This window comes from Spermophilus citellus (genome assembly GCF_964194105.1).
Source record: "Spermophilus citellus genome assembly, chromosome: X".
NCBI classification, from domain to species: Eukaryota; Metazoa; Chordata; class Mammalia; order Rodentia; family Sciuridae; genus Spermophilus; species Spermophilus citellus.
This window is the reverse complement of record NC_138190.1, coordinates 68415763-68443742: the sequence shown is the minus strand read 5'-3', so window position 1 is coordinate 68443742 and position 27980 is coordinate 68415763. Positions and strand designations below refer to the sequence as shown.

General features: G+C 41.2%; 1 protein-coding gene across 1 annotated transcript in view; it reads right to left on the bottom strand.

Moving 5' to 3' along the window:
- ERCC6L (ERCC excision repair 6 like, spindle assembly checkpoint helicase) overlaps positions 1–21063 on the bottom strand; it is a 29623-nt gene extending 8560 nt beyond the window's left edge. Inside the window, exon 1 of the mRNA XM_081277915.1 lies at positions 20893–21063. Within this exon, the coding sequence (XP_081134041.1) occupies positions 20893–20960 (68 nt within the window). The 5' untranslated portion in view covers positions 20961–21063. The remainder of the gene's footprint in view (positions 1–20892) is intronic.
- Positions 21064–27980: the final 6917 nt, after the last annotated feature.

Genomic DNA, 27980 nt, shown 5'->3' with positions numbered 1-27980 from the left:
GCATCAGCAATGTAGCAGTACCCTGTCTCAAAATAAAAAATAAAAAAGGTTGAGGATGTATCTCAGTGGTTAAACACTCCTGGGTTCAATCCCCAATATATATAAAAAAAAATCATCACCAGAATAAAGTGGCTGTGAAAGCTTGCTTAGCAGGGGAGTAGGGAGGACCAAAAAACAAAACACAATAGCAACCATATTCCCTAATACTAGCAAATACCTGAAATAAGGTGCTTTATATCGTTGTAGAAGATTCTAGATTCAATTCTATTCAATTGACCTATATCTATATTCATACAAGTACAAAACTGTCTTAACTACTGTAGCTTTGTTCTAAAATTTGAATTCAGGAACTGATAATTTTGTGTTTTTCAAGATTGTTTTGGTTACTCTGGGTCTCCTGAATTTCCACAGGGATTTTACTATGGCCTGTCAATTTCTGTAAAAAGGTCAGCTTGGATTTTGTAAGATGTGGCATTGGAATTTATGTAACACTTGGAGAATATTGCTATTTTAACAATATTGTCTTCCAATTATGAATAGCAAACATCTCTCCATTTATTTAGGACCCCTTCCATGTCTTTCAAGGATGTTTTGTACTTTTCAATGAGTACTTTCTTGGATAACTGTATTCCTAGCATTTTATTCCTTTTGGTGCCATTGTAAAAAAATTTTGATGTCTTTCTCTGCTATGTACAGGAATACAAGTAAAATTTGAATACTGATCTTATATCCTGCAACTTTGATGAACTTGTTTATTGGTTCTAATTGTGTGTGTATGTATGTGTGTGTGTGTGTGTGTGTGTGTGTGTGTGTTTGTGTGTGTGTATTCACCAGGCTTTTCCATATAAAAGATCACATCAAGATAGTACAAAAAGGGGGGCTGGGGATGTGGCTCAAGCGGTAGCGCGCTCGTCTGGCATGCATGCGGCCTGGGTTTGATCCTCAGCACCACATACAAATAAAGATGTTGTGTCTGCCAAAAACTGAAATTAATATTAAAATTCATTTTCTCGGGGCTGGGGATGTGGCTCAAGCGGTAGCGCGCTCGCCTGGCGTGCGTGCGGCCCGGGTTCGATCCTCAGCACCACATACCAACAAAGATGTTGTGTCCGCCGAGAACTAAAAAATAAATATTAAAAAAATTCTCTCTCTCTCTCTCTCCCTCCTCTCTCAGTCTCTCTTTAAAAAAAAAAATCCTTTTAAAAAATTCATTTTCTCTCTCTCTCTCTCTCTCTCTCTCTCTCCCTCCCCCCCCCTCTCTAAATAAATAAATATTTTTTTTTAAAAAAAGATAGTACAAAAAGGGGATCAGTGGTAAAGAAACACTTGCCGTGCATGCTCAAGACCCTGGGCTTGATCCCCAGCGCCACAGGAAAAAAATGCTACAAGAAAGGAAAAGGTATAGACCAATGTTTCTTATGAACAGAGATGCAAAAATCCTCAACAAATTATTAGCAAACACAGTTCAGTAGCATATTAAAATGACTATACAACATGACTAAGTGGGATTTAGTCCCAGAATCCAAGGATAGATCAACATATAAAAATTGATCAAATTAATAGAAGGGAAAAGCCCACATGATCATCTTGACTGATGTAAGAAAAACATTTGACAAAATTCAACACCCTTTCATGATGAAAAAAAAAACACACACACTCAATTAACTAGGAATAAAAGGAAACTACCTGAACATAATGAGACTCATATGTGAAGAACCCACAGTAAACATCATACTCAATGTTAAAAGACTGAAATCTTTTCCAGAAAGAAAGGATGCCAGTTATCACCACTTCTATTCAACATATTGCTGAAAGTTCTAGCCAGAACAATTAGGTGAGGAAAAAAACATAAGAAGTCTCCAAATTGGAAAGAAGTAAAATTATCTGATTCCAGATGATGAAAACACATACACACACATAAAAAAATGTTAAAACTAATAAATGAATTCAGCAAAGTAGCAGGATACAAAGTCAACAGCCAAAAATCAATTGCAATTCTAAATACTAAAATGAACAATCTGAAAAGGAAATAACAAAAACAAATACATTTGTAATAGTATCAAAAAGAATAAAGTAGCATATTGTTAGGTACATTCTACTGTCATGTGTATCTAAAAAGAACAAATATAAATAAAACAAAAAAAATTTAATTTTTAAAAATAATATAATAGGAGTGGGATGAGGCTCATTGGTAGAGCACTTTCCTGGCAATCATGATATCCTGGTTAGGGTTAGTCAGAATATAAAGTTTCAGTTAGAAAGGTTCTAGTGATCTGCACAGCATGGGGACCACAGTTAATAATAATGTATTATAAATTTCAAAATAGCTAAAAGAATGGATTTTAAAAAAATTTTTTTTTTTAGTTGTAGATGGACACGATACCTTTATGTGTTTATTTTTATGTGGTACTGAGACTCGAACCCAGGGCTTCACACGTGTGAGGAGAGCACTCTACCACTGAGCCACAACCCCAGCCCAAAAGAATGGATTTTAAATGTTCTTATCACAAAGAAAAAAAAAATGATTTCAGGTAATAAATATGTTAATTAATTAGGCTGAAACATTCATAATGAATATACCTGTCAAAATTTAACAGGGCTATTTCTGTGAAGTTGTCCTTAGTAGAGTTACTCTTCTTACCCATTTGCACCACATTAAACCTTAGGTCCCTTTCCCTTTGTTCAGCATTCTAAAGAGACGCCTCTTCTAAATGGTTAAGATGTTAAGTGCTAAATCCTTCTTCATACTTGCAAAACCCAAAACACCTGATGACATTTGTAACACCTCTCCTTCCTCTTTAGTTCTGTATCAACTAACACAAAGAACTCCAGGAGAGTTGGGGTTGTGGCTCAGTGGTAGAGGCTTGCCTAGCATGTGCAAGGTACTGGGTTCTCAGCACCACTTATAAATAAATGAATAAATAAAAGCCCATCAACAACTTAAAAAGAACTACAGAAGCTAGCTAGCCCCAAGAGGTTGAAGTCCATTGCCAGAAAATAAAGGATTGGGGGCTGGGGATGTGGCTCAAGCGGTAGCACGCTTGCCTGGCATGTGTGCGGCCCAGGTTCGATCCTCAGCACCACATACAAACAAAGATGTTGTGTCTACCGAAAACTAAAAAATAAATATTAAAATTCTCTCTCTCTCTCTTTAAAAAAAAAAGAAAGGATTGAACTGGGGATGCAAATTGTAAAGCACTTGCCTGGCATGTCTGAGGCCCTGGGTTTAATCTCAGCACCACAAAATAAAATTTAAAGGAATAAAAGAGACACAAGCCCTGGGAAACTAAGGTCCTGCCTTGCCCTGCTCCTCCCTATTGAACTCTTTTGCACCCCCAACTCCCATAATGGAGCCTTGAGGACCTAGTCCCTCCAACTTCTTCAAGAATAAACCAGATTCTTTTCTACCAACTCTCATCTCCTGAGAAATTGGCCTTCCGGCATCAGGAAAGTGAGACTTAAGTTGGGAACAAAACATCACATTGTACCCCACAAATATATACACTATTGGTTAGGTTAGTTAAAAATAAAATAGAGCTGGGGTTGTAGCACAGTGGTAGGGTACTTACCTAGCACACATGAGGTACTGGATTTGATCCTCAATACTACATAATACAAATAAATAAAACTACTTCTGCCAAAGCTTTAAAACTAAAACAGGGGGGCTGGGGTTGTGGCTCAGTGGTAGGGTGCTTGCCTAGCATGCGTGAGGCACTGAGTTTGATTCTGAGCACTGCATGTAAATAAATGAGTAAAACAGAGGTCCATTAACATCTAATAAAAATTTAAAAATAAAAAAAAATAGGGGCTGGGGATGTGGCTCAAGCGGTGGCGCGCTCGCCTGGCATGCGTGCGGCCCGGGTTCGATCCTCAGCACCACACACAAAGATGTTGTGTCCACCGAAAACTAAAAAATAAATATTAAAAATTCTCTCTCTCTCCTCTCTCACTCTCTCTTTAAAAAAAAAATAAATAAAATAAAATAAAATGGGGGCCAGGCATGGTGGCACATACCTGCCGCAGTCTGGCTGGGCACAATTCAGGAGCCACTTGTCAAAAGAAACTAACTTTATTTTTAGAACTACAAATGCCAAACAAAACAGCTCCTCAGGAAAAAACCCTCAGAGCCCAACTGCCACCACAGGCTTCCCACAAGCCTCTCACCCCCACACAAACCTCACCACCTCCCACAATCCTCCTGCTCTTGAGGCTGATTGGCTGGGTCATGTGGGCGGAGCCAAAGAAGTCCCCCAATGAGCAGCTCCGTGGAGGAGCCAATCAGCTAGATGTTGCTGGGCCGCTGTGAGCCAATCATCAGCTGGCAGCTGGAAGTTTGCTGGCAGCTGGAAGTTTGCTGGGGCCCCTTTGGCTGTGGCTCTCAACACATACCTGTAACCCCAGTGGCTCAGGAGGCTGAGGCAGAAGGGTCACAAGTTCAAGGCCATCCTCAGCAATTTAGCAAGGCCCTAAGTAACTTAGTGAGACCCTGTCTCAAAATAAAAAGGGCTGAGGCCACGCAGCGTGGTACACACTTGTAACCCCAGTGGCTCAGGAGGCTGAGACAGAAGGATTATGAGTTCAAAGCCAGCCTCAGCAACTAAGTGAGGTGCTAAGCAATTCAGTGAGACCCTGTCTCTAAATAAAATACAAATCAAGCTGGAGATGTGGCTCTTTGATTGAGTTCAATCCATGGTACCCACCCCTCCAAAAAAAAAAAAAAGGCTGAGGATGTGGCTCAGTGGTTAAGAGTCCCTGGCTTCAATCCACTGTACCAAAGAAAAACTACTAAAAGTAGGAAAATCAAACATGCTTCCTGAGATGATGCAAAAAGAAATAATCAGCTGGGCATAGTGGCACATACATGTAATCCCAACAACTTGAGAGGTTGAGACAGGAGGATTACAAATTTGAGACCAGCCTCAGCAATTTAATGAGACTCTGTCCCAAAATAAAAAGTAAAAAAGGGCTGGGGATGTAGCTCAGTGTAAAAGAACCCTTGGGTTCAAACCCCAGCACCTCAAAATAAATAAATAAATAAATAATAAATTACAAAGCTTCATCAATAAAATATTTTTGACAAAAATATTGAACTCTAATCTTATCAAGCCTTTAGATTTAAATTACAGGAGATAAAGGAATAAGCTAAAGACACTGCAAGGAAGCCATCAGGCTAAACCAAATCATTGGAATAGAAATAAAGGGAGGAGGCAGCTGTCCTTCATTAAGAGGCTTAAGGAATGGGCGTGTAGCTCAGTGGTAGAGTGCTTGCCTAGCATGTACAAGACCTTGGGTTTCTTTTTCTTTTTCTCCCCTACCCCAAGCCCCCACCTTCATTCAGTACTGGGGATTGGCATGCTAGCACAGAGACCAACCCCAACCCTTTTTATTTATTTATTTTTAAAAATTTGAGTCAGTGTCTCACTGAATTGCTCAGGCTGTCCTCAAACTTCCAATCCTCCTGCTTCTGGCCTCTCCTAAATGTGGGATTATAGGTGTGCACTACAGTGCCTGGTTCAAGCCCTGGGTTTTATCCCTAGAACTGTGAAGAAAAACATTAAAAATTAAGGTTGCTTTAGTGCTGGAGTTGTCGTGTAGAAGGCCCTGAGTTCATCCCCAGCACCAACCACTGAAAAGGGGGGGGGGCGCTTAATAAATATAACTAAATTCAGTGTGAACCTTCTTTGAATCCCGATTCCATAAAAACAACGATAAAAATACCATTTGAAAAACTAAAAACTGGCCATACTCCCTGATATCAGGGAGTTAATTTTGTTAGGTGTGATATGGTATACTGTTGTTGTTCTTTAGAGATATTTCTTAGTATTTATGGGTGAAATTCCGTGATATTTGTTTCTTTTTATTTTCAAAATTACATACCATGTACATACAAAATAATCAAAAATTTGTTCACTAAACCCAGTTTTTTTTTTAAATCAAATGACTAGGGCTGGGATTGTGGCTTAGCGGTAGAGCGCTTGCTTAGCATGTGCGGGGCCCTGGGTTCGCTCCTTGGCACTACATAAAAATAAATGAATGGAATAAAGGTATTGTGTCCAACTACAGCTAAAAAAATAAATATTAAAAAAATATAAAATAAAATGACTATCACACAATCAAAACTCCAATCTTTGGACAGCTCATATACACAGACTTAATTTATATGTCTTGGTCCAGCAATCCATCATATCATCAATTGGGTGCAAGACTTGCCTACTTTTTCCTTCCCTCTTCATGGCTCTTCAGACCTGATGCTCTCAAGGTTTCAGATCCACAGCCCTATTACCATCTAAACCCATTAGGGATTTGGGAGGAATTCAAAATCATTTTGAGATGAGAGCCAGGTGTGCCTGTAATTCTAGCTTCTCAGGAAGCTGAGGCAGGAAGGATCCCAAATTCAAGGTCTGCCTGGGTGACACAGTAAGACCCCATAAGAAAAGAGATTGAGCTGAGTGCGGTGGCACATGCCTGTAATCTCAACAGCTTGGTTTGGGATGCTAAGGCAGGAAGATTTTGAGTTCAAAGCCAGCCTCAGCAACTTGGCAAGACCCTATCTCTAAATAAAATATTTTAAAAACTGGGGCACTGGGGTTGTGGCTCAGTGGTACAGCGTTTGCCTAGCATGTGTGAGGCACTGGGTTCAATTCTCAGCACTGCATATAAATAAATAAAGGTCCACTGACAACTAAAAAAGGACTGGGGATGTGGCTCAGTGATTAAATACCCCTGGATTTAATCTCAGGTATTAAAAAAAACAGAAAAGAAGAAAAATTTGAGATGAATGAAATAACAGGGCTTAGATTACTGACAGGTATTCATTCACCCTTTCCAAATAAACTGTTTCTTAATGAGTTTCTAAACTCTTCTTGACCTTAGATGCCATGATCATACTAGGTAATTGTTTGTATTCTCAGACCTTATGACTCTGCCAGATGCCTCAAAGTGAACAATATTTTGGAAATGCTTCTGGACAAGGTAGGAAATCAAATGGCAGCTGAGAATCTATGGAATACAGAAACAATGAGATCACAGAAACCACCAAATTGATGAGAGGTCAACAGACACTTAGGTTTAAAACCTGCAGAGAGCCATCATCAATGGTAACTGAGGATCTATAAATTTTAAGAGCCTGAAGTGAGGACTAATCATCCTTCTATGCATGAGGACAAAGGAAGATGGGGATAAGGGGGCAGGTAGTTGGTCATCAATGAATTGCGTTTTTGCCAGTTGTCATGGTGTGCCCTTCAGGTATTCAAAGAATCTTAGAAGATCTGAGAAATCAGAATCTGAGCAGAAGTAGCCAGTGAGGCAGGACAAAAATCAAGGATAATTTATGGGTTTCATGACAGAGTAATCAAATCTTGTCAAATACTATTGGTCAAGGAAGATGAGGATTGAGAATTGACTGTTAGATTTAGTTATAAGAAAGTCATCAGTGACCTTGACAAAAGCAATTTGACTAGAGTGATAGAGTACAAACCATGATATTTGTATCTTCAATTTTGATGTAAAGTGAAGAAAAGACATGGAACAATAACTGGGGTGGGAAGTAGAATCAAGAGAGGGATTTACTTTTTTGTAAGAGATGAAAGAATCATGGGATCAAAGTCCTTATACCTTTTGCATAAAGGGAGGGGTTATGCAGAGAGTTTGTGTCTTGGCTAGGAACATGGAGGATTCATTCACAATAATAGGAGAAAAGGCAGAAAATAGAATGGGAACAATGCTGGGAGGTGGGCTGACAAGGAAGAAGCTTGAGGACATTCTCTGTTGATTGCTTCTATCAACCCAGTGAAATTGGAAGCAGGTTCACAGACTCAAGAGAAGTAAGAAAGGTGTTATGGGTATGAAAAGCAAGAAGGTATGAAACAGGAATATACTAGAATGGATGACTGAATACATTAGAGAAATATGATTGTCAGGTATTATTAAGGACCTACTTGACATTGATAATTACAGATTTCAAGTGAGGCCCATCAGCATGACTGTCTCTTCAGTCATTTTCATCTGCATAGGCTGTAGCTGGATTTCATGAAATGATTTTTGTTTGTTTTTATAGTACTGGGAATTGAACTGAGAGGCACTGTACCACCAAGCCACATCTCCAGCCCTTTTTCTTTTTTGAGACAGGGTCCCATGAAGTTACCCAGGCTAACCTCCAACTTGCAATCCTCCTGCCTCAGCCTCCAGAGTAGCTGGAATTACAGGCATGTGCCATGGCACAGGTTTAGTGAAGTATTATTAGTTTCCTATTACTGCTGTTAGAAATGATCACAAGGGCTGGGGATGTGGCTCAAGTGGTAGCGTGCTCGCTAGCTATTCATGAGGCACTGGGTTCGATCCTCAGCACCACAAAAAGATAAATAAGTGAAATAAAGATATTGTATTCAACTACAACTAAAAATAAATATTTAAAAAAAAAAGAAATGATCACAAATGTAGTGGCTTAAAATAACACAAATAGGGGCTGGGGATGTGGCTCAAGCGGTAGCGCACTCGCCTGGCAAGCGTGCCGCCCAGGTTTGATCCTCAGCACCACATACAAACAAAGATGTCATGTCCGCTGAGAACTAAAAAATAAATATTAAAAAAAAATAATAACACAAATATTCAAACAATCCTATGCATCTATGGATTCTGTATCCTCAAATTCAACCAACCATACACTGAAAATATTTCTACTGTAATCCCAGCTACTCTGAAGGCTGAGGCAGGAGGACTGTAAACTCAAGGTCAGCCTCAGCCATTTAGAAAAACCCTGTCTCAAAATCAAATAAATAAATAAATAAATAAAAAAGGACTTAGGATATAGATTTGTGGTAAAGCACATCTGGGTTAACACCCAGTGTCAAAGAATACATATTTGGAAAAAAAATTGTGTGTGTACTCAATATATACTGACTTTATATTAGCTATTATAAGTAATCTAGAGATTTAAAGTATAGGGGAGGATTGTGTAGGTTATATGCAAATACTGTGGAATTTTATATAATGTACTTGAGCATTTTTATCCATGGGGGGTCCTGGAACTAGTCCCTGCTATACCAATAGACATTATCTTTTATCCTATGGTTCTGTAGAAACCTGAAACAGGTCTTGCTGTGCTGAGGAAAAAAAAAAATAAGTATCAGCAGGACTTCATTCCTTTGTGGAAAATGTTTCTTCTCTGTTCAGCTTGTAGGGGCCCCCATTTTTTGGATCATGGCTCCTTTCTTACAAGTCAGCCATAACAGGTTAAGTCATCACAAGGCATCAGTCTGAGCTCTTCTTCTGCCCCTCTTTTTAACTTTTAAGGACCCTTGTGATGACATCTGGGCTCACTCAGGTATTCCAAGATAATCTCCCTATTTTAGGGTCAGTTGCTTAGTGTCCTTATTTCCATCTTCAACCTTAATTCCTCTTTGCCATATAAGGTAACATTAACAGGTTTCAGCAACTAATATGTAGATATCTTTGAGAAGTCATTATTCTGCCTACTACAGGAAAGTTGTAGTCTTGCAAAGCAAATAAAATGAAATGAGAGGGGGAAAAAGTTGTAGGCAAGTAAGTCTCTATAATTATTGATTCTAAACTTCAAGTTATGTAAGGAGGGAAGTGAAGACCTAAGCAGCATGAGCAATAGTGAAAAGACTGAATCAATAAACTATACAGTCCCAATGATATGAAAGAGTTTGTGAAATCAGCAAACTGGGGGGATAAGGTAGAAGTTTGAGAGAGGAATGCTTAAAATTTAGATAATGGAGGTAGAATTAAAGACAGACTCTATTACTTATGCTTGACTGTTGACAACTTTTAAGTTCTACATCTCCTTCTTCCCCTTCTGCCCCACATCTAAGCAAGCTAAAAAGAAATCCCAATTCTTTCTCTTTTGGCACCAGAGGGAAATTCAAACTTATCTTATCCTACACACAGGAACCTTTACCCAAGACCAAGCCTATATCCTTTCCCTGCTTTCTCAAGAAACCTGCCCTGCTTTCCTCCAGAAAAGGAATTTATTATGTGCCTAATAAACATCTTATACTTTCCTGATTGTTTTAGTCAGCTTTTTCGCTGATGTGACTAAAGGACCCAATCGGCAAAATTGTAGAGGAGAAAAGGTTTATTTGAGGGCTCACGGTTTCAGAGGTCTTAGTCCACAGAAGGCCAGCTCCATTTCTCAGGGCTCAAGGTAAGGCTGAGCATCATGGCGGAAGAGTGCGGAAGAGGGAAGCAGCTCCCATTGTGGTGACCAGGAAGCAGAGAGAGTCCACTGGCCAGATACAAATATATAACCAAAGCCACGCCCCAATTCCCACCTCCTCCAGCCATACCCTACCACTTCAATTATCACTCAGTTAATCCCTACCAGGGGATTAAATCACTGGTTGGATTAAGACTCTAGTAACCCAATCTTTTCTCCTCTGAACCTTCTTGTGCTGTCTCACACATGAGCTTTTGGGGGACACCTCACATCCAAACCATAACACTGGTTGTATGTGGAATCAGCAATCTTCACATCTGTACCAAAATTTTGAGTGGAGGTCCATCTTGGTCTGTTTTCTATTACCATAACAAAACACCTGAGGTTTACTTTGGCTCACTTCTCTGGAAGTCCAAGAGCATGGCACCAGCATCTGACCAGCTTCTGGTGAGAGCCCCCATGCTGCTCTATGCATGATGAAAAAATGGAAGAGGAAACTGCACAAAAGAGAGGGAGAGGACAAAAGGAGCAGATCTTCTCTTGTGAAAATTAATTCCTTCATGAGGGCAAAGCTCCTATGAACCCAGCCACCTCTTAAAGGTCCCACCACCTCTCAATACTGTCAGACTGGCAATTAAATCTTAACAGAGGTCTAGGGATGTAGCTCAGTGGTAGAGCACTTGCCTAGCATGTGAGGGGCATTGGGTTTGATCCCCAATACTACACACACACACACACACACACACACACACACAAATTATGTAGATTGTTTCCTTCTGAAAAGTTGCTATAACTAGCAAAACTAGGATAAATCATACATACACATATGTTTAAACAAACACACTTTTGCCCAGTCATGCAAGTGTATTTATACAAGAAAATACTAGATTTCTAGCTTCAAAAAGTAAACTATGCCAGGCTTAGCAGCATTGTAATCCCAGTGATTCAGGAAGCTGAGGGAGGAGGATCCCAAGTTCAAGCCCAGCCTCAGCAATTTAACAAGACCCTGAGCAACTTAGCAAGACCCTATCTCAAAATAAAAAATTAAAAGGGCTGTAGCTCAGTGGTAAAGTGCCCCTGGATTCTATTCCCATACCATCCCCAAAAAGGCAAACCATATATCCTAATTTTTTTTTTGTGGTACTAGGGATTGAACCCAAGGTTGTTCTACCACTCAGCTACATAAGCAGCTTTTTTTTTAATTTTTTTGAGGAAGGATCTTGCTAAGTTGTCCAGGCTGACCTACAACTTGCAATCCTACTTCAGTCTCTTGAGAAACTAGGATTACAGATATGCACCAACACACCCAGCTACATATCCTAACTTTTGAATTAACTCAGTTATTTAATTAACAGTCTGAGAAAATATAGATAACTGGTTACAAATGTACTGTTGATTGGAATAAAAACTGGTGTGGTTTTCTTGAATGGCAATTGTTAGAGTGTCTTTGGGTTCAATCCCTGGGGAGGTGGGAGATTTTATTTGGCAATAAAAAGAAATGAAGTAATGATACACATTACAATGAGGGTGAACCAATGAAGTCATTATATTAAGGGAAAGAGGTTGGTCACAAATAATCATACTTGATTCCATTTATATGAAATGTCCAAATAGACAAATCAGAAAGAAAGAAAGTAGATTAGTGATTGACTAGAGCTGGGAGCAGGAAGAAAATGGGAATGGTAGCTTAAATATATGGGGTTTCTTTTAAGGATAATAAAAATGTTCTACAATTGATTGTGATGATTGACATAAAACTCAGTGAATAAACTAAAAGCCACTGAACTGTACACTTTCAACAGGTAACATATATCAAAAAAAAGTTGAGAGGAAAGGAAGAAAGCTATGCAGAGGGACAGTGCATAAAAAAGTCCCAGCATACTAGCAAGAGAACAAATAAGCAAGAAAATTCAGAGGATAGAGAATACTAGAAAACACTATAAAACTGGGCATGAGGGGCTAGGGTTGTAGCTCAGCAGTAGAGTTCTTGACTAGCATGTGTGAGGCACTGAATTCAATCCTCAGCACCATATTTTAAAAAAATAAATAAAACAAAGGCATCAAAATACAAAAGTGGTATTAATAGCCATATAATTTTTTAAAAACTGGGCATGAGTCAGGCACAGTGGCACATGCCTATAATCCCCATGAATTGGGATGCTGAGGCAGAAGGATCACAAGTTTGAGGCCAGCATCAGCAACTTACTAAGACCCTGAGCAAAAAATAAAAAGGACTGAGGATGTGGCTCAGTGGTTAAGTGTCCCTGGGTTCAATATTCAAAACAAAACAAAAAAAGGGCATGTTGGCCCATGCCTCTAGTCCTACCTACTCAGGATGGTGAGGCAGGAGGCTTACTTGAGCTAATTCCCATGAATTTGAGACCAGCCTGGGCAACATAATGAAACCCTGTCTCAAAAAAACAAAACAAACAATAACAACAACAAAAACACAGAATGTGAAAAAAGAGAAAGCCTACAAGATTAAAATGGTATACGATAGAGAAGTTGAATAGACAGTGTGTGGTATTACAAAATCAGAAACAAAATTGTGATGGAGAATGTTTCAAAAGAGTGTTCTGACAGAGAGTGTTATGAGAGATGTAAGAGGAAATATATGTAACAGAGAGACTGTGTGTGTATGTGTGTTTGTGTGACAGAGTGTGTGGGCAACAGGATATGTGTGCTGGCACAGGGAGAACAAGCCAGTGAGGAACAGAAAGAAGGAAAGTGAACAAAACACATGACATAGAGAATGGGCAAGAGAATGGGTGGGTGACGACATCCTAGAAAGTGGGGGAGAAAGAGACTGGTGACAGAGAAAAGCAATCGAGGGGTACAGGGGGGGACTAGGATTGTGGCTCAGCGGTAGAGTGCTTGCCTAGCATGAGCGGGACACGGGTTCGATTTTCAGCACCACATAAAAATAAAGGCATTGTCCTATGTCCATCTACACCTAAAAATAAATAAATAAATATTTTTTAAAAAATAGGGTACAGGGTAGGCAAAGGAGATATAAGGGTGGGTATGGTGGAGGGGGGAGTACAGATAGAAAGGGGGTAAGAAACAGAAAGCAACAACAAAAAAAGCATGGAGGACAAGGAAAGAGAACACATGAGAGGGTGCCGGAGAAAGTAGGCAACACAGAGTGGGCAGATGACAGAGAGAGTAAGCAGGTGATGGGGAAAAAGGTTAAATGACAAAGAGAACAAAAGGAAAGCAACAGAAACAAAGAGTGGGCAGTAGAGAGAACTGGGTGATGAGGGAAGGGTAAGCAAAAGAATGAACATATTGGGCAGAAGAGAATAAGAGAAAACACAACTGAAAAGCAACAAGAACTGGGTATGGTGGCACATTACTGTAATCCAGTTGCTCTGGCGGCTGAAGCAGGAAGATCCCCAGATAAAGGCAAGCCTTGGTGCTTAGCAAAGCCCTAAGAAGCTTAATGAGACCCTGTCTCAAAAAAAAAAAAAAAAAAGGGCTAAGGATGTGGTTCAGTGGTTAAGCACCCCTGGGTTCATCCCAAGTACCAAAAGGAAAAAAATAAATAAAAATAAATAAATTAATTAAAATTAAAAATAAAAAAGGCTGGGGATATAGTACACTGGTAGAGTGCTTCTGGGTCCAATTCCCAGTACCAGTACATCATTTTTTTATTTGTTCTAATTAGTTATACACTTATAGTAGAATGCATTTTGACACACTATACATAAATAGAGTATAACTTATTCTTCTGGTTGTACATGGTGTAGTCCTATATGCACATAGGGTATTAATGTCTAATGCCCAGTATTTCTAACTATCAGAATGAATGAATGGAGCTAGGGATGTAGCTCAATGGTAGAGTACCCCTAGGTTCCATCCCCAGTATCACAAAAGATATAACAAGAGAGTGATAGACACAGTGAGCAAGGGGAAGTCATAGAGAAGGTAAGTGACAATGAGAAAGAGTGGACAATAGAGTGCAAGCAGGTTAAGTGACAGAGCCACAGTAAGTTGAAAAGAGAGAAGATCGACAACAGAAAGAGGTTGGATGACTCTCCAGCCATTATTTCTTGCCTCTCAATTCCAAATTCACCCCTCAATGCCTGTTCTGTGATAATAGAATAAACTAGCACCCCTCATTTAATCAGAACAATGGCAAGCTTCTCAGTAGAGGGTACTAGAGGGACACTGCAGGAGGAAGGGGTTCTCTAGAAGTTTCCAGCTGTTACAAATAAAAACAACATCCTGTGGAGCTCAGCTATAGCCACAGACCCATGCCGCAGTCTGGCTGGGCAGGAAATAACCGAGCCACCACACAGCCTTGTAGATTCAAACAGCAACTCTTTATTCCCGAACTCTCACCGACACTCTACACACACTTCCCGTGAACACCCTGCCCCTACCAGGCTCCGTGCGCCAATTGAGAACTCCACGGGAACTCCAAAGGAGCCAGCGCCTGAGGCAGCAGGGTACGCCCTAATCCCAGAGCCACCCTAATCCCTGAGCAGGGTCACCTTTCAACCCAAAATGCCATGCGTCATTCCTACATGGCTATGGCTCTCAGCAGACCCAGAGTACCCAGATCCTCAATGACCCTGAAGCCTCCAACTAGGCTGCAGATAACTTTCTTAAGCCTCCTTTACATGGAACCAGTTCCTGAAGTTCTCTTGCTGTGGTGCCCTCTGCAGGGCCCTGAAGCTCACCTGGGACTAGGCCTATGAATTGTGCATGCCTAGGCCACTAGTTGCTAATAGCCTACTCTCCCTTCCTGTACTCCAGAGGTTACTGCCTGCCTGTGTGTACTGGGACACACACCAGATACAGTCTAGGCAAGCAGACTGTTATTCAAGGGGCTGCCCCTGGACGCCTCTAAGAATTCTCAACCGGCACCTGGGGAAAGAAGTTTTCTTCCAAGTTCACTCTTCCCTAAATATTCTTCCTTAGTCCTACAGTACCACTCAGAGTTTCCTCATACCTTACTTCATTCATCAGTTGGCATCTCATTTATCAGTTTAATAATTCCTTATATTAAAATTCCTGTTTTAATACACTGTGGTTTCTTCTTTTTTTTTAAGAGAGAGTGAGAGAGAGAGAGAGAGAGAGAGAGAGAGAGAGAGGGAGTTTTTGTTTTTTTTTTAATATTTATTTATTTAGTTAGTTCTCGGCAGACACAACATCTTTGTTGGTATGTGGTGCTGAGGATCGAACCCGGGCCGCACGCATGCCAGGCGAGCGTGCTACCGCTTGAGCCACATCCCCAGCCCCACACTGTGGTTTCTATCTGCTGACTGGACCCAGAATGATAGTGACAGAGAAAGAGAGTAGGCCATGAGAGAAAGGCTGACAGGGAAAGCATTGAGAATAGAAAGAAAATAGGTGGTAGAGAGGCAAAAGTAGAAAATGGGTAATAAAACCAAGAGTGAGGAGAAAGGGGGAAGGGATGATAAGAGGCCAGAGTGGGGAGGATGACAGAGGGACAGAAGGAGGGTGAGATGGCAGAACAAGCAAGTGGATGGCAGAGAAAATGAACAGTATGCAGGTGAGAGTGTGAACAGATAGGTATCAGAGAGGTGGTGGATGACAGGGAAAGAGAGAAATAGAGACATAATATGAATGCTAGAGAGGGAGCATGAGTGGGAGAGTGACAAGGTGGACAAGAGAGAAACTGGCAATCAGGCATCACCAAGAGAAACCATGAGTGACAGAGTATGCCCCAGAGCTGCTGTGAAAGATGAAGGTGTGTGACAGCAAGATGCAGGGCTCTCTTTCAGTGCTTACACAGCAAAGACAGAGAGAAAAGGAAGGAGAGGGACAGAAAGGGGAGAGGGGGAGAAAGTGTGAGAGAGAACTGTGCAAGAAGAGCAGAAATATGAGCAACAGAGGAGGAGATACTTGTGTGAGTGGATTTGTAAGGACAGCAGAGACTGAGAACAATCAAAAGAGACAGAAGAGCAATTGTGATAGGTGATGGGTCATGAGAGATGGGGAGGTTGTGAGAGGAGGAACCAGGAGACAGGAAACGGTAGGGATTTTTAGAGAAAATAAGGATTGTGAGAGGAGGGGGGGGTGATTGCTGCAGGGAGGGGGTGAAAAGAATTGTTTGAGAAGGTTCAAGAAGGTACCCCTGGGAGCAAGAGAAAAGTGTCAGTGTGAGGCACAGTGGTGGGGAAATCACTTGCTTGCTTAGGGAATGGGTGGTAAGGAGGGCTAAAGGTCCTAAGCCTCTTTATCACCATTTTCTAGATGAAAAAAATGAGGTTCAATATACTCAAGACACTTGCTTGAGGTCACTGAGCTAGTAAGAAGGGGACAGAACATAAGGCTTCATGAATGCTAGGCAAGTGCCCTATCACTGACATACACCCCCAGCCCACAGCCAGTAATTTGAATCTAAAACAACCCAACCTGGGCTAGGGATGTAGCTCAGTGGGAGAGTGTTTGCCCAAACATAAGGAAGGGCCTGGGCTCAATCCCCAGCATTGAAAAAAGTAAAATGACCCAACTCTGAAGTCAGCACTCTACTAAAAACACAACCTCAAGCCTTCTTAAGAAAGCCGTGTAAACTGGGCATGGTGGCACAGGCCTGTAATCCCAGTGGCTTGGGAGGCTGAGGCGGGAGAACTGTGAGTTCAAAGCCAGCCTCAGCAAAAGTGAGGTGCTAAGCAACTTAGTGAGACCCTGTCTCTAAATAAAATACATTAAAAAGGGCTGGGGATGTGGCTCAGTGGTCAAGTGCCCCTGAGTTCAATCCCCGGTACAAAAAAGAAAGATAGAAAAGAAAGCAATGTAATGAATCCAAAGACATCAGCACCTTAAAAAATTTTGTTTTTAATAACAGAAATAGAATTATTCCACTGTCCCAATTTATTTCTTTTCTTTCTTTGTGCTTTTTTGGTTTTTGGTACTGAGGATTGAACCTAGGGGTACCCTACCACTAAGCTACACCCCCCGGTCCTTTTTAATTTTTTTTTTAATTTTGAGACAGAGTCTTGCTAAGTTGCTGAAGCTAATGTTGAATTTGTGATCCTCCTGTTTCAGCTGCCTGAGTAGCTGGATTTACAGGCCTGTGCCACTACACATAGCCCAATTTATTTATTTGTACATCAAAATTTAAAAACTTCTAAGCTGGGCACAGTGGCCCATGCTTGTAATTCCAGTGACTTGGGAGGCTGAGGCAGGAGGATAATCAGGTTCAAAGCCAGCCTCATGGTCTGGGGCTTAGTGGTAGAGTGCTTGCCTCACATGTGTGAGGCACTGGGTTCAATCATCAGCACCACATAAAAATAAATACATAAAAAAATTGTATCCATTTACAACTAATTTTTTAAAAAAGCCAGCCTCAGCAATTTAGAGAGGCCCTAAGTAACTTAGTGAGACCCTGTCTCAAACTAAAATATGCTTTTAAAATCGCTGGGGATGTGGCTCATTGGTTAAACTCCCCTGGGTTCAATCCCTGGTACCAAAAAAAAAAAAAAAGTTTTTTGGTTGTTGATGGGCCTTCATATTTATTTATTTGTTTATATGTAGCATTGAGAATTGACCTCAGTGCCTCAAACTTACAAGGCAAGTGTTCTACCACTGAGCTACAACCCCAACCCCTTTTTATAAAAATCTCTATACATCAGAGTTTAACTCCACTTTCTTTTAAACTTCCCTTGTGTCTTTCCAACTATGAAACAGTGCAGTTCACCTGAAAAATCCACTTGGAAAATGGACTGGCAAAGTTAATGGTGCTGTGTAAAGGCCCCTATGTTTTCACCCACAAGTGCTGGCAAAGAGCTCAAATGGTGAGGAGAAGCATAGGTAGCTGGGCTGCACCCACAGTCTCCCACCCAACAGTGCTGATTTTGGAAAAATGAAAGTATTTATCTGTTGAGATCTGGGAAGCCCTGTAGGTTGATATTTCTGATCCTGGCTACTTCCTTTAGAGAAAAGTCCTTTTTTCTGGCCTTGCTGATGGGTACAGAAAAAAAGGGGATTTTTTGCATGGTCACCAGCCCATAAAGGTGGGTATCCAGGGGATTCCCTGTGGCCTGGATGCCCCAGACAGATGATAAACAAGCAACCTGCACTGTTTTAGGAAACCGGGGCTGTTTTATGAGTAAAACGAATACATACTTGTGTCAAAGAAAAAAAAACTTCTGTGCATCAAAGGACATAATCAAACACAGTGAAAAGGCAACTTAGACAATAATTTTTTTAATTAATTATTGATGGACTTTTAATTGTATTTATTTTTATGTGGTGCTGAGAATCGAACCCAGTGCCTCATGCATGCTAGGCAAGTGCGCTACCACTGAGCCACAACCCCAGCCCTAGACAATAATTTTTAAAAAAAAAAAAGAGAATAAAAAGCAGTCTGCACAATTGGAGAAAATACAAATCACATATAGATATGTTAACATCCAGATATAAAGAACAACAACTCAACAACAACAAAAAAATCCTAACTAAAAAATAAGCAAGCTAGGAATGGTGGCACATGCCTATAATCCCAGCAACTTGGTTGAGACCAGCCTGAACAACTCAGCAAGACCCTGTCTCAAAAGAAAAAACAAAAAATGGCTGAGAATGTAGCTCAGTGACAGAGCACCCCTGGGTTCAATCCCCAGTAATGCAAAGGCCAGTAAGTACACAAAAAGAGTATGAAAACCACTTATTCAGTAGGGACATGCAAATTGAAACCACAACTATTGGCATCAGATCAATACTGGCATTAGATCCACCATTTTAGGTTTGGAGCCATTTTATCTAGGGACTCCTAGGTTTCAATTTAGGAACCATTTTATTCAGGGACTCCCAGATTTCAATTTAGGAGCCAATTTATCTAGAGATCCTGAGGCAATGCTGCTTAGCCTCCCTTAAGAACATGTGCCTACTAAAGGGTCAACCCCACACCAGCCCATGGTGTAAACCCTAAGCATGTTTGTGAAATTCCTCTTGCAGGCTATAAAGCTGCTCTGTAAGTGCCGACACACTGCTGCTCTCCTCGGAGGGATAGCCTTGTCAGTTTGCTCCATGCTCTGACAATAACTCTCTTGAGTGGGATTTCGGTGTGTGGTGTGGTCCTTGGACTTTCTGTAGACTTTGCGAGTATCCTTTCAACAAGATACCATTTCATTCTTGTTAGGATGGCTACTCTTTAAAAAAACACAAATAATAACAAGCATTGACAAGGATGTAGAGAAATTGGAGCCCTTGTACACTGTTGATGGGACTATGAATTGGTGTCGCCACTGTAAAAAACAGTATGAGGTTCTTCAAAAAATTAAGGGTAGGTGCTTGGTATTTAGAAACCCTGGGTTCAATATCCAGCGCCTGTGTATACACACACACACACAAAAGGAACAAAAGAGAAAAGCAATGACTTAAAAGTCAGGAGTGGTGGTATGTGCTTGTAGTACCAGCTACTGGGGAGGCCAAGGCAGAAGGATCACTTAAGCTCAGGAGTTTGGGGCCAGCCTGGACAACATAAAGAGATCCTGCCTCTTAAAAAATTAAATAGGGCTGGGGATGTGGCTCAAGCAGTAGCGCGCTCGCCTGGCATGCGTGTGGCCAGGGTTCGATCCTCAGCACCACATACAAACAAAGATGTTGTGTCCGCCGAAAACTAAAAAATAAACATTAAAAATTTCTCTCTCTCTCTCTTTAAAAAAAAATTAAATAGATATGATTCAGCAACCCCACTTTTAGGTATATAGCTGAAGGATTTGAAATCAGTATGTCAAAGAAGTATCTGCAGTCCCATGTTCATTGCAGCATTATTCACAAGTCAATATACAGAAACAAGCTAAATGCCTATCAACAGATAAATACAAGAACAAAATGTGGTATACACAATAGAATATAGCCTTAAAAAGGAAATCTTGTCACATGACACAACATGAACAACCTTGAGGACCTGTGCTAAGTGAAATAAGCAAGGCAGAGATAAATATTGTACGACTCCACTTTATAGGTGTCTAAAGTAGTCAAATTCACAGACATACAGAAGAATGGTGTATGGTAGGGAGGAGGGGCGGGGGAGATGGAGAGTTTATTGGGAATAATTTTAATTTGTCAAGATACAAAAGTTCTGGAGATGGGATACACAAAAATGTGTGACACTTAACACTACTGAGCTATACACTTAAAATGATGAAGGTGGTAAATTTTATGTTATGCATATTTTACAATTTTTTTTAAGTTGAAATATTTATCCCCACATCACCATGCCCCATACCATCAGCCATCTGGTGAATGCTTATTCATTTTTCAACACACAGCTGAAATGTTTCCTCCTCTGCTGAGATTGGTGAGATTGTTCCCCTGCACATTAAACAACACTTATAACATTTATAACATTATAGTTAAGTATTGGTTTGCAGGTCTATTCCCACTATTAGATTATACACAATTTGGGGACAGGGACAGTGTTTCTCTCATCCCTAGTCCTGGCGCTTGGTAGGTTGAAAAGACCAAAGGAGGGTTTACTTAATCAGTTGGAAGTTTTGGTTCTCCAGTCGCTCATAATGGAGGGTTATTTGGCCAACGGGGAGGGCGGTGTCGGGGATTCCCTAGACTAGGAATGCGATAAATGTCCAGAACTTATTCTTATTCCCTACTCCCATGGGAATGCAGGAGCCAGCCTCACAACGCTCCGCTTCGGCCTTCCCCTGGGAGGGTCCGAGGGCCACCCTTACCCCGCCGCGGCAGGGCCTTCGAGCTACACCCACCTGGAGGCCCAAACATACCTCACGTACTGGGCAGTCTGCTCTGGGCTCAAAGTCTCGCCTTTTGCCAAGCCTTCGGAGAGCTCCATGACCCTCAGATAAGATTCCAAGTATCTCCGCTGGAGCTTGAATTTCGCTCTCTCCCGCCCTGCGCAGGCTCTGTGCGTGTACGTGTGGCGAGAGGAGCCAACCGTCGGCCTCCAGACTCACCAATCCGTAGCTCCGTATTCTAGCTCCCCCCTCCGGAGCCCCGCTCACGAAGGTCGTGCGCCTGCGCCTAGGCGCGCGGTACCTGGGACGTCAGGGTTGCGCTGCGCGGGAGGATTACGTCATCCTGTGACCCTCCTCGCATTTTCAATTCAGTGCATTCCGGTACTGGGGAATTACAGTGTGCACATGCGCGCTTGCGGGCTTGCCTGTGCTATCCTTGTGAGTAGAGGTGGCCTGATGTGCTCTCAGTCGTGATAGTGGCCTCTAGAGACCTCCGCCGTATCATTTCCTGCTCGCCAGTTCCTGGCCCAGCACACTTTGAATTCAAACGCCCTGGAAGGTGGAGTACTGATGACTTAAAGTCACACTGAAGAAGGGTCTTAAGGAACAAAGCCGGGCTGGGATGTAGCTCAGTGGCAAAGCGTCTGCCTTGCATTCGCAAAGCCCTGGGTTCGACCCCCAGTTCCAAAAAAGACAAAAAAAAAAAAAAAAAAGGAACCCCACCAATAAATAAATAAATAAATAAGATTTTTAAAAAAACCTTTGGGCTGGGGTTGTGGCTCAATGGTAGAGTGCTTGCCGAGCCCACATAAGGCACTGGGTTCAAACCTCAGCACCACATTAAAAAAAAAAAAAAAGAAAGAAAGAAAGATTATGTCCACCTACAACTAAGAAATATTTTTTTTTTTTTAAAAAAAGGAACAAAGTCAAGGCAGTCTATAATCTCAGCCGCTAGGGAGGCTGAGGCAGGAACATCATAAATTCCAGGCCAGCCTCAACAACTTAGCAAGACCCGGTCACAAAAAATAAAAGGAGCAGGCTGTGTTGGTCCCCTTCTGTAATCCTAGCTAGGAGAATGGCAAGTTCTAAGCCAGTCCCAGCAATTTAACAAAAAAATTAAAAGGATCAAGGTATGTATCATGTGGCTCAGTAGTAAAGCGCCCCTGGGTTCAATCCTCAGTCCCAAAAATAATTAATTTTAAAAAGCCAAAGTTCTCATTTTAGAAATAAGTGCAGTGATTACCATTTGTTTAGGAGCACCTGCTGAGATGCAGGCAGATTGTTGCTGAAAGCTTGGTCCGAGTCCCTGATGCCAATCCAATTAGGGGAACGTGGTTTTGAGAAAAGAAAAAAGAATGTTTTATTTCTTTGCTAGCAAAAGAGAAACATAGGAGACTCTTGTTCCAACGGCTGTGATTCTGCCCATCAGCAAGAACAGGGGGCTTTTTAATTTTGGGGGGGGGTTGTGGTGCTGGGGACTGAACCCAGGGCCTTGTGCATGCAAGGCAAGCACTCTACCAATTGAGCTATATCCCCAACCTGGGGAGTTTTGGGGTTTTTAAAAACATTTTTATTAGCTGTTGAGGGACCTTTATTTTATTTATTTATATGTGGTGCTGAGAATTGAACCCAGTGCCTCAAAACATGCTAGCAAGTACTCTACCACTGAGTCACAACCCCAGCCCAAGGGAGCTTTTATTAAAGAGGCGATTGAAAGGCTACATTCCATGAGTTCTCTGTTGGAGTTGCAATTCACTTGTTTATTTGGGAGATAGTTATTTCTGAGATCTTCTGGTACCATCTCCAAAATTTGTATTACTTCATTCATACAGTGGGTGAGTGAGTGCTCAAGGACAGATAACTCTATCTATGATGGGGAAGAAAGATAATCCTGTTTCCTGACATTAGGGAGATCGGGGAGATTAGGGAGGAGCAAGGAGAGAAGAAGAGAAAGAAACATGTCCATTTTAAAAATCAGTTGCAGTGGCAGAGCAGCAAGGGCTACATTTCAAAGCATAAAGTGCACCATTGTAACAAGATTTGCCAAAGGCAAATCTCAGGGAAGTGGGAGCAAGTTGAAGTGGCTTATTGGGTGCTGCTAAATAGGAGGTTGTGAGCTAATAAACTTTGTTCATTTACTGGTGACAGCATGAACATTAATTCCTCAGGACTCTAACCTAGTATTTAATATTTGAAAATTCACCTGTTGCCCCAGGCCTATTCCATATGTCCAGAAGACTTTAAGGGTTTTGTTTGTTTGCTTCTTTATTTGCTTTTGGGTTTTTTGTTTTGTTTTCTACTGGGATTGAATCCAGAAATGCTGTATCACGGAGGGACATCCCCAGCCTTTTTATTTTTATTTTGAGGCAGGGTCTCATTAAATTGACTGGCTTTGAACTCACTATCCTCTATCCTCAGCCTCCCAAGTGGCTGGGAATACAGGCCTACACCACCGCATCCAGAGGATTGTATATTTTTATAAAATTCATAAACAAGTGTTAAAAGGATTTTAAGATGAGCTATTTTCCTGATATGTACCACTTTATGTCATGTGTTTATATGGCTTTAAGGCTTCTGTGGTTGAATGCCTCTGAGTTCAATCCTTGGTACTCAAAAAAAAAAAAAAGGCTTTCAGTGTACTACTAGTTCCATTTTTTGGTCATGGAAAAAGGCTCACAGTGTAAGGTCCTTGCTTAGCATCTGGAAAGGCATCTTAATTGACAGTCGCCATTTTAAGCAAAAGTTTCACTTTCCCAAAGGCCTTTCTGAGAAAGGCTCACCACTCCCTCATACCTTTCCCACCCTTGGGCTATCACCACTCTCTCACACCAACCCCACCCTTAACTGCTAGGAGCCACAAGCAAATATACAATGTATGGCACCTTTGGTTGTAAAGTGACGCCAGCTAGCCACTGAGATGATTATGTTAAGATTTACATTCATATGCAAATTGGACTCCCGCTGTTCACCTTGGCCTGCTACCGGACTCATGTTACGGACTCATGTTACCAGACTCTTGGAGAGTTCCCATTGGTTGGGGAAGGATAGTAGGAGGAAATTCCGGGGGAGGTCCGGGGGACCCCGGGGTTCCGGTCGGCGCGGTTCCGGTCGGACACCCTCGTGGGAGGACCGGTTTTTGACTTGCTGGCGCTGAGAGTGTTAGCGGCTTTTTCAAAATAAAGTTTTGTTCCTGCTTGATTGGCTCGTGATTCTGTGCCCAGCCAAGACTGCGGCATTTGGCGGCCCGTGCGGGGAACACCTGAAGCTTAGAGGTGAGTAAATTGCTCGCCCCTGAGGGAAGGCGACAGGATGGATGACCTTCTCAGAAAACAATGTGTTCTTGTTTTGATTTATTTTGTTTTCATTTCGAGCTCCCTAGCCCTAGAATTTTCTCAGGCGAACTGGAAAAAATGGTTGGCTCAAGGTTTGAAGTTATTCAGCCCTGAGAAAGAGAAAATTGATACAACCATTGTCTGCTCCGTCTTTGTTTCATTCTGCTTCGGCTTTGTTTTATCCTACCTTATTGGGTTAGGTTATAGTAGATTAGAATCCAATAAAAAACAAACCGAAAAACTGTTAAGTAAATTGTTAGAGGTCCAGACTATGGTAGAAAAAACGCTAGGTCAAGCAAAAGAGAAGGTCTCTCAAGCTAGTCAGACAGAGGAGAATTTAAAGAAAGCAAGCTTAGAGGACAAGCAGCCATCAGGTGGAGAATTACAACAGGAGGTTGCTACCAACTCCGTTCTATCACCAGAGGGCGTAACTCAGCCAACAGCTCCATCTACCGCTGAGCGGCCCTCAACTACCGTAGTTGATGGACGGAATTCTGAGGCAGGACCCCAAAGATTAGCATGCCCTGTACTTGAGCAGGCAGGAGGGCAACGAATTCACCGTGCTTTAGATTTCAAAACAATAAAGCAATTAAAGGAGGCTGTAACGACCTATGGGCCGCAAGCTCCCTTCACAATAAGCATGGTTGAATCTGTTACCAACTTGGACATGACACCAGCAGATTGGGCTAACATGTGTCGATCTGTGCTAAACGGAGGACAATATTTGTTATGGAAGGTTGCCAATGAGGAATTTTGCATGGAGACAGCTAGGCGAAATGCAGAAGCTGGGTACCCTCAAAGAAATATGGACATGCTTTTGGGGAAGGGACCTTATGAGGGTCAAAGACAACAAATTGAATATGACCCTGGTGTGTACGCACAAATTGCTGTAGATGCAGTTAGGGCATGGAAAACTTTACAGGGGCATGGAGACTTACAAGGTCAATTATCTAAGGTAATACAAGGAACTAATGAACCTTATGCTGAATTTGTAGATAGACTTATTCAGTCAGCCTCTAGGATATTTGGAAATACAGAACAGGTAATGCCATTTATAAAACAACTGGCTTATGACCAAGCAAATCGTTGCTGCAGAGAGGTCATTAGACCATGGAGACATGAGGATTTAAACACATATATTAAATTATGTAGAGACATTAATGAACAGGGGCAAGTCTTAGCAGCAGTACAACAGGCTTTAGATGCCAGGCCAAGAACATGCTATAATTGTAATCAAACAGGACATTTTAAAAGGAGTTGCCCCATAAGAGGAGGGTTTAACAAAGCTGGATATCAAAGGAATAGAATACCAGGTATTTGCCCACGATGCCGTAGAGGGAGACATTGGGCTAATGAATGCCGTTCTCAAACCACCATAGAGGGTATTCCGTTATCAAAAAACGGACAAGGACCAAGTGTTTACCCACGATATCGTGGAGAAAGGTATCAAGCTCCATTGCCAAAAAACGGACTAGAGGGCCCAATGCCCCGGGGCCCCAAACCACAAATATATGGGGCAATGGAGGAACCCAACAGCCCCATCAAGGTAGTGCCCAGGACGCATTATCCATTAAATCCCTCATCAGACAAACTAGAGGGAGCGCAGGGCTGGACATCTGCGCCTCTGCCAGAGCAGTACTAACCCCAGAGATGGGAATTCAAATCATTCCCACAGGAGTAAAAGGACCTCTTCCCCAGGGAACAGTAGGCTTATTATTGGGACGCAGTTCTTCTACACTAAAAGGACTTATGATAAGTCCTGGGGTAATTGATCCCGATTATGAAGGTGAAATAAAAATTATAGCTAGTTCTCCAAGAGGTATATCAGTAATTTCACCAGGAGATAGAATAGCACAGTTATTAATAATACCCAGCCTGCATGATAAATTTTCCAGTTGTAATGTAGAAAGAGGTTCCAAGGGATTAGGCTCCACAGGTGTAGATTGGGCTATGCTGTCTTTAAATTTAGATTCTCGCCCAATGCTAAAATTAAAAATTCAAGGACATGACTTTAATGGGCTGCTGGACACAGGAGCTGACCTCAGCATCATATCTCGTCAAGAATGGCCAAAACATTGGCCATTACAACAAGCCACTCAAACGCTTCGAGGCCTAGGAGTGGCAACAAATCCCCATAGAAGTGCTATGGTATTAGATTGGAGGGATCCTGAAGGATGTGAAGGAACTATACAGCCCTATGTATTGGATCATCTTCCTGTAAATTTATGGGGACGAGATGTCCTAGATCAATTAGGATTGACATTAACAAATAACATCAATCCTAACGCGCCCACTACTAGGGCTAAACAAGGCTTTAGGAAAGAAAAAAGATTAAGAGAACAAGAACAAGGTATGACAGCACCTATTCAAATAGATCAAGAAATAAATAGACATGAATTGGGTTTTCAGAAAGGGCCACTGAGACAATCAAAATTACTTGGAAATCAGAAAGACCAGTGTGGGTTCCTCAGTGGCCCTTGACTAAAGAAAAGATACAAGTAGCCCATGACTTGGTCAGACAACAGTTAGCGGAAGGACATATACAACCTTCCGTATCCCCCTATAATACTCCCATTTTTGTCATTAAAAAGAAATCTGGTAAATGGAGATTATTACAAGATTTAAGAGCCATTAATAATGAGATGGTTATTATGGGACCTGCTCAATCAGGGATTCCTCAATTGTCTGCTTTACCAAAAACCTGGCATGTTTTAGTTATAGATATTAAAGATTGTTTCTTTTCAATTCCAATTCATCCCGAGGATAGTCCACATTTTGCATTTACTATCCCTGCACTGAATCATGAAGGTCCTGATCAGAGATATGAATGGAAAGTACTCCCTCAAGGGATGGCTAACAGCCCAACTATGTGTCAAATTTATGTTAATAAAGCAATCCAGCCACTTAGAAACCAAAATCCTGAACTACAAATATTTCACTATATGGATGATGTGTTACTGGCACATAAAGATAAAAACACATTACTAGAATGTTATGCCACACTTACAAATTTATTGAAAAACTATAATCTAGAGATAGCAATAGATAAAGTACAATTAAATCTTCCAATTAATTATTTAGGAGTTCTATTATCCTCAACCATGGTCCGTCCACCAAAAATTCAAATACGAGTAGATCAACTCAAATCACTTAATGACTTTCAAAAGTTATTGGGAGACATAAATTGGATAAGGCCTTATCTAGGCATACCAACAGGAGAGTTAGGACCTTTATTTGATATTCTAAAAGGTCCATCAGATCCAAATTCACCCCGCATGTTAACGCCTGAAGCAAGAAAAGTATTAAAAATCATTGAAACATATATGGAAAATATGCATTTGGATAGAATTGATATAAGTTTGCCTTTATTATTTATTGTACTACCAACAAAAAATATTCCTACAGGAGTATTTTGGCAAGAAGGTCCATTATTGTGGATACATTTATCTTATTCCCCTAACACTATTCTTACTAGATATCCTGAGGCTGTAGGACAATTAATACTCAAAGGAATAAAAGCAGCTAAGGGAGTGTTTGGGATTTCTCCCAATAAAATTATTACTCCATATACTATGGATCAAATTGATGAGTTAGCTAATGAGTTAAATACTTGGGCAATAATCCTGTGTAAAACTAGTGTTTCATTTGATAATCACTTACCATCTAATCCTTTGTTGTCTTTTTGGTCTAAGCATCCTGTAGTTTTTCCAAAAATGACAAGAAAAACCCCTATCATAAATGCTCCAAATATATTCACTGATGGGTCAAACAATGGTACAGCAGCAG